At 41.2% G+C, this 7,907-nt stretch overlaps 1 protein-coding gene across 1 annotated transcript; it reads left to right on the plus strand.

The window, feature by feature from the left end:
• Positions 1 to 1,038: 1,038 nt before the first annotated feature.
• On the plus strand, positions 1,039 to 1,500 carry LOC124798799 (GA-binding protein subunit beta-1-like). The gene has a single exon (XM_047262328.1). It carries the CDS (start codon positions 1,039 to 1,041, stop codon positions 1,498 to 1,500), a length of 462 nt encoding a protein of 153 aa, XP_047118284.1.
• The last annotated feature ends 6,407 nt before the right edge of the window (positions 1,501 to 7,907 follow it).

A 7,907-nucleotide genomic window follows, 5' to 3' on the forward strand; every position in this document is an offset into this window, starting at 1 on the left:
TCAGAGTATGAAGATGATCATCCTTAAGGATTGAAACCGGTCACTATGATTAAAAGAAATTTGAGATAAGACTGTTTTTTAATTATAAATATTGCAAGTGTCGAAACCTTCCAGCTGTGAAGCTCTAATCGTTATCATCATCTTGAAAATTTTCCAGCCCCTGGCTGGGTGTCTTTTGAACATAAGCCTCACCATCTAGTCCTGTTTTCCCACCATCTTTTGTGTTCACTCTAGTCCAGTCCTCACCTACTTTTTCAAGACAATCCTCCACACCTTTGAGCAATCTGTCCCTTTTACTTCCTTTTGGTGGTTTCCATCTCGTGTCTATTTCATGCGACTTCTGGGGAATCCTCTTGTGTTCATCCTATCTCTCCTTGATACTCCTATCCTACTTCTGAGGAACCTCATTTCACACGCCTGTAACCTGATTACATCTCTTTTCTTCATTACCCATGTTTTAGATTAATAGATCGGTACTGGGATGTAAAACTTCTGTATGTTACTTTTCTTTTTTGTGGAATGTCTTTATTCCAAACTAGGCTCCTAACACTTTGTAGGAATGCTTCTGCTAGTCTACCACGTTTACTGACCTCTTTCTCGTTTCTTCCATTTTCCTGTATCATATTTCCCAAGTAACTAACACCTTCCATCTGCATCAATTGTGCACCTCCAATCTTTTCGCTAGCTTAGTTTCTAGTACTGTCTCACAGTTTTTTCCCAAAGCATCCAGGTGTTCCTGAATGTCCTCCTCCTCTTTGCCCAGATCATCAAGTCATCCGCAAACACCAATGCTTTTATTTTGTCTTCCCCAGTTTTTTCTGTCACTTAGTTGTTGTCTCATCCAAGACCAAAATGAAGGAGAGGCGACAATGTACTGCCCTGTTTCACAACCTATGCGATTTTCTAAGTAGGAATGCCATATGGCATTGACGGTTTTATTTTTTATTTTTTTGCGATTTCTACATCACGACGTGCCTGTAAAAATGTCAGGATTTCAGTGCTCTTTGCAGATTAACACATGGAGAAGAGGCAACAGAAATGCAGAAGAGGGTGCTCGAAGGGGCGAAGAGTGGCACCACGAGGGAGCTACAGGCGCTGCTGGACGGCGGGGCTGGAGTTAGTGCGCAGGATGAGGACGGGGCTACCGCTCTGCACTGGGCGGCCTGGAGGGGCCACAAGGGCGCTGTGAGGTGCCTACTGAAGGCCGGGGCGGCGGTGGATGCCAAGACTAAGCTGCAGCTGACGCCACTGCACCTGGCCGCCAGCAAGGGGCACGCAGCCGTGGTGCGTCAGCTGGTGGCCGCCTCGGCCGACGTTAACGCGAGGAATGTGGACGGGATGACGCCGCTGCACAGGGCGGTGTTGGCAGGCCACACAGAGGCTGCCGAGGCGTTGTTGCGGGCGCGTTCGAAAAAGGGCACCCGGGACCATCGTGGAAGGACGCCGCTGGAGCTCGCTGTGCAGTGCAACTACCACCAACTGGTGGACATTCTGCAGTAACAGTAGCATTGTTGTGGCAGATTCTCCACTGTGGTAGCGAGAAAAATAAGGGTGAGATTTCCCTCCTATGTCCCGGAGATGACAACAACTGTCACTGAATATACAGTTTACTTTTTGAAGCTACAGTTATGGCACATTCCAGCTACTCAGACAAACCCGTGTTACTGAGAGTGTCACTAAGTAACTTACTTGACATAGAATTCCTCTGGCACAGCAGGTGAATGCCATGTAATATCCTTCCATGTCCTTTATGCTATTGGCATACATAAAAGATACGGTAGTCAGTACTACACAAGGATGTGAGAGAACCACAATAAGAAACCGTTATGTTTCGCTCATGCTTTAATTGTAATTTTAGTAAATAATCACATGAAACATATATTTGTTTGGTGAGTGAGCAGAGAATATTTTGTAGTTTGTGTTGGGTCTTCAAGACATACGAATTTTATATGAAGTGCTATTATTTTGGCTGCAGGATCAGCAACTAATAGCTGATGGTACGCTACTAGATAGTGCTTCTGACGCTACACCAATTTGCACAACACCTTAGAGTGAAGACTGCCAAGTAGGACTTCGTAGATGCAACTTCATGTGGGGAGTCACACGTTCTCAAGCGAGAAATCTTCTATATTATAATAACCATTAGAGGTACTGTCTTTAGTTGCCTACTAAAGCTTTTTTTTACTGATATATATTGATTTACTTTCTTTACTTATGTCTGTTGTGTCTTCTATTTGTTCTATTTGTGTATGTTGTGATCAATTCAACACAACAAAATAATTTATTCTAGTAATACCCAAACTGTTGTAAAATAGCCTCTTAATGATACATGAATACATATGACACAATTGATTCAAAACGTCCAAGCCACCATCCATTGTATTGTAAATTTTATTTCTTTGGAATGTTTTCCTCGGATGCACAGAGGAGAATTGTAGTACAGTCATCTGTCACTTTTTGAAGATCAAATGGTAAAAGCAGAAAAAACTCTGTATGTGAACATTGCTGTGTACTGTCATTCTGGTTGGAAATCCTATTTTTACTTGTACAGTCAAGGAACATTTAAAAACACTAATGATAGCAGTAATCCTTAAAAACCAACTAATAAGAATGTCAAGGAGCAGACCCTGAAGAAAGAAACTTGTCTTCCACAGTCACTATATGGGTGTACCACAAATTGTTCTTTATAAGAAATGCTTATGTTATGTGACTCTCTCACAGACATAATCACGCCCTTGCAGAATGTGGCACATGTATGAGCACTTCCTATAAACGGGACTATATACAAATTACCAAAACCTTACTACAAATGCTAGTCATTGGGAGGACTTAATGGAAGTTATTTTTCACATTGTTTGCTATTTCAGAGTATTATACAATGTTTACACCAAATGGTTGTGCTTTGTATTCTATTGCATTTCTTTTATGTTTTGTCTGATACATCTTGCAAAATATGTTAATCAGGATCATATGTTTAAAGATAATTTCCTTTGTGACCATTATGTAATCAGCTCTTGCTATGCATATATGTTGTTATTAAAATCCATGTTATTTGCACACGTAAATTCTGCTCTTGAAATAGACGGAAAAGAGTTCTTTATTAGTAGTGCCATACAGGACGGAAAATATATATTGGTTTTAGGTGTTGATAATGAAGTATTACTGTTATTCATAATATTATACTCTACATATATTCTGACATTCATTATGGTCACTATGAAAACTAAGTATTAGCTACCTCTGATGAATAGAACAAGATAGACCACATTATGAGCCATCATTACTATTGGCACTGTAGAAAACAGTAATATATTGAAATTTTCAAACTGTAACCTGTAGAAACACCTACCAAAATTTTGCTCTTGAGCACAGTTTTACAGGGAAGAAGAAACAATGAGGCAGAGCGTCCTGTCGCTGATAATGTCAGTAGAAATGGACAGAAGCTTAGATTGGGAAACAATAACAATGGGAATCATCTGTTTCCTTTTCCAAGGAGCCATACTAATATTTAGTAATATCTGGAATTACTAGGAATGGAGAAATCCATCTTCATGTAGTTTGTTAAAATTTCAAAAAAAAAAAAATTCCGTTATCTATTAATGCCTAGATCGCATTTACGTAAGACAAAATATGACCATGAGCTAGTTTCGGTTATAAGCGACAACCATCCTCAGACCCGTAAACAATCAAAATACACAAAATCACCTTAGAAAAATCTCTTTACAACATAATATTCAAGATTAAAATGTTTGAAGAAAGCAAAAAATCGAAGGTATATATATTCTCGAATCAGAAACGTACAAATTTACAATAGCCATACACATCAATAAATATGTAAATATATATAAACAAATTGTATTTATATTACATGTGCCCAGTACTTTGCAACCTCCAAGGCGCTTGGAGTGGCTTGCAGGACATCAATCTTCGTGCAGGTTGTAGGGCACAAAAGGCACTGGAGCATGTGGCTTTACCATACGAAGGTGAAACGTAGACTCTAGTAAAATGGAGCGGTATATACGAGAGGCGTTTTTTGTGAAAGCGCCTTGGTAGAAAACATTATTTTTCAATATAACCTCTGTGCAGTGCGACGCCCTTACTCCACGTTTCTGGGTGGGCCTGTCCCCCAGCGTGGTACCACTCTGATGTTCGACGTCGGAGCCAACCAATTGCTGCATCTATAAAATGCCCATCATCAGGGTACTGCTTCCCGTGGAGTACATCCTTCATTGGGCCAAAGAGATCGAAATTGGAATGTGCGAGAACCGTGCTGTAGGGTGGATGAGAAAAACAGTACAATTAAGTCTTGTGAGCTCCTCTAGTGAGCGCAGACTTGCGTGAGGAATTATGTTGTCATGCAGAAGGAGAAGTTCGTTTGCATTTTTGTGGTGACCAATATACTGAAGTCGTTTCTTCAAATTTCGTAGCGTAGCGCAATATACTATCCTGCAGAGGCGATCGTTGCAGTGTGAGGGAGAACATCAGACAAAATAACCTCTCCAGAGTTCCAGAAAACCGTCGCCATCATTTTACCGGATGAGGATGCAGCTTTGAACTTCTTTCTTCGGAGGAGAGGTGGTGTGGCGACACTCCATGGATTGCTCTTTTGTTTCCGGTTTGAAGTGCTGAACCCATGTTTCATCGCCCGTGACAATGCTCGTCCAAAAATTGTCACGATCAGCGACATAGCGCGAGAGCAATTCCGTACATCTGGCCCTTCGTTGCTCTTTATGGTCTTCTGTTAGGCGGCGTGAAACACAGTAGGCGCACACCTTTGAGTACACCTGGTGGTGGACGAGTGTGTCGGCACTACCAACAAAGACGTTCAGTTGTGATCAGTCGATCACATCGAAAGAGAGTGTCCGCACGTTCAGACATCGCAGGAATCACATCTGTGTGCGGCTGCCCAGCAGGCGGGAGGTGGGACAGGTTTGTGAGACCTTGTTGCGCTGATGACAGATGCCTCACCCAACGACTCACCTTGTTTTTGTTCGCTGCCAGGTCAGCGTAGACAGTCTGCAAGCGCTAGTGAATATGTGTGATGCTTTGGCTTTCCGCCAAAAGAAACTCAGTGACAGCTCTTTGTTTGGAACCCACCTCCGTTGCAGACCCATTTTCAAGACTACGTATAGCGGCGCCATCAAACGGAACTTCATGGAATTATAAGGGCTGAAACAGCAATATTACACGTCGGCCCAAAAAAATTACGATGTTTTTCAATCGAAATTGGCTGAGAAGAAAATGTGTTGCATTACTTATTGAATGTCCCTCTAACATCGTACTACGCTTGTCCGTCCTCTTTTGGAATGCTGCTGCATGGTGTGAGATCCTTAGCAGATTGGATTAACGGAGTACATCGAGAAAGTTAATAGAAGGGCAGCACGTTTTGTACTATCAGAAATAGGGGAGAGGAAGTCACCAACATTATACAGAATTTGGAGTGGAAATAATTAAAACAAAGGCGTTTTTCGTTGTGGTGGGACCTTCTCACGTAATTTCAAACTTTCTCCTCCGAATGTGAAAATGTTTTGTTAAACCTGACAAACGTGGGGACGAAAGATCATCATAATAAAATGAGGGAAATCAGAGCTCGCACGGAAAGATATGCGTGTTAGTTTTTTCTGAGCGCTTTTCGAGAGTGGAATAACAGAGAATTAGTTTGAAGACGCTTCCATGAACCCTCTGCCAGGCACTTAAGTGTGATTTTCAGAGCAGCCATGTGGATGTAGCTGTAGATGTGAAGAATATACGTTGGTGATAAAAACTTAGCCGACCATGCAATATAAAATGGCCATCGTTACATCACGTAACTCATCGACAACGAAATAAAATGCTTGTATGTCCAACTGGACTGCCTTGACTTGCCCATTCACTGTCAAGTGTGAAGTATACACGTACTCGCACTGGCTTGACAGAAATGAAAAGAAGGAACAGAAAGAGGTGCACTGGTATGTGCACATTCATAGAAAGACATAGTAATAAAAGTTAACATAGACACAATTGTGTATCTAGAGGACCGTGTGACGCTTAATAACAAGAGATTCGATTTTAATTGAAAGTAACAAAAAGAAATAATTATAAAAACATTATATGTAAACTGAAGGTGGAGGGGGAGTGGGAGGTAAGTTGAAGGTAGAGAGGGGGGGGGGGGGAAGAAAGGAAAAGAAAGGGATTACAGATATCAGCAGCATCGGGACATTGCGCAGAATCAGCGACGACGAGTGAATATGTGTACCAGACTGAGATTCGAAACCGAGATCTTCTGTTTGGTACGCAGGTGTGTTATCCACTGCGCCATCCGCACGCCTCCCAGCCGTCACACATCACTGAGCACCACTTATACGCAGTCCACTCCACTTTCTCCAGTTCACTACTCTGAGATTCCCATTGGAGGTCGGACATACTTGTGCATCCGCAGTGAAGAAGGTGGATACATTGTCCATCTAGGGGAATCAATTGTATGAATGCGCATTCATATAAATAAAAGAATTAACCAGAAATAACATCAGTATTACATAAAGGACAAATTACACATAGAAAATAAGACACCAACTGGGTCTGTTGCAACACACACAGCTGATGACGATGGGCTGCCACCTCTTGTGATGTAGAAGCGATCTGGCTAGCGGACTTTTGTGATGTCACAGCTACACTGAAGCGCCAGAAAACTGGTATTTATTTATTTAACCTGATGAGATTAGGACCATCAGGCCCTCTCTTACATCAGACCAGTGTTTCACACATGCAGCATTTCACGCATTAGAGTTACATCATGACAATAGTTTAAATAAGAAAATTAGATTACTGTAGTCACAATATGAATAAAGAGTAATGACTAAGACCTAATAAAGTAAGTGCTGGCAGTATTTTTACAACAGGTGCTATACATACAAAATTATGATAAAAGCAATAATAGTAACAGTAAAAAAATCAAATAATAATGATAAACATAAGAAAAATTGGCAGTAGTAATGAAGATTCGTGCAGATGTACATTAATATCTTGGTGTGTAAAGTAGATGTTTACTAGTATAGCGAGTTTTGGGGAAGGCAGATTTAAGGAGGGGGAAAGAGGGAAGTAATGAGATGAAGTGCATTCATGTACAGAGGAAGGCATTACTGTTGCTTAAGTAGATACGTCATTAACTGTTTTTTGAATGCGGACATGTTTTTAAGTTATCTAATATAACGAGGGAGGTTATTCCAGAGTCGGATCCCGCTACTATAAGGGACTTGGAGAAGGTGACTGAGAGATGCAGTGGAACAGAGAGGATTTTATTATGATGGGAACGTGTGTTTCTGTCATGTTGTTACGACATAAGCGTTAAGGACGAGGAGAGATATGAGAGACAGTGTACATTTATAAGGCAGTAGATGAGACAGAGTGTATGGAAATCTCTGCGTTTGTCTGCACGCAGCCAGGACAATTTTGCATATGCTGGTGAAATGTGATCAAAAAGTTGAACGTCACAGATATATCGGACGCAGGCATTCGTGACCAGTTCCAGACGTATTGCTGTAGTCAATGATTGGGAGTATAAACGTTTGTACTAATTTCTTTTTCAGATCGAAAGGGAAGAGTTTTTTACATTTTTGTAGGACATGAAGGGATGCTGATGCTTTTTGCACACTGCAGTTACGTGCTCTGTCCAATTTAGATTTTCGTCTATTATTACTCCCAAACTCTTTGCTGAGGGAGAGAAGTTAATATTTGTTTCATTTAGGATAAGAGATGGTACGGATTCCCGATGTTTTGGGCTAATGAGCTTAGAGTGACCAACAAGTACTGCTTGGGTTTTAGATGGGTTTAGTTTTAGTCCTATGTCCTGTGCCCATTTTGATAGTGCATCGAGATCAGTATTGAAATTTTCAATAGCTTTCTTAAGATTGCTTGGTTTCGCACTTAGA

The sequence above is a fragment of the Schistocerca piceifrons genome, chromosome 5, assembly GCF_021461385.2.
Source record: "Schistocerca piceifrons isolate TAMUIC-IGC-003096 chromosome 5, iqSchPice1.1, whole genome shotgun sequence".
In the NCBI taxonomy this organism is placed as follows: domain Eukaryota; kingdom Metazoa; phylum Arthropoda; class Insecta; order Orthoptera; family Acrididae; genus Schistocerca; species Schistocerca piceifrons.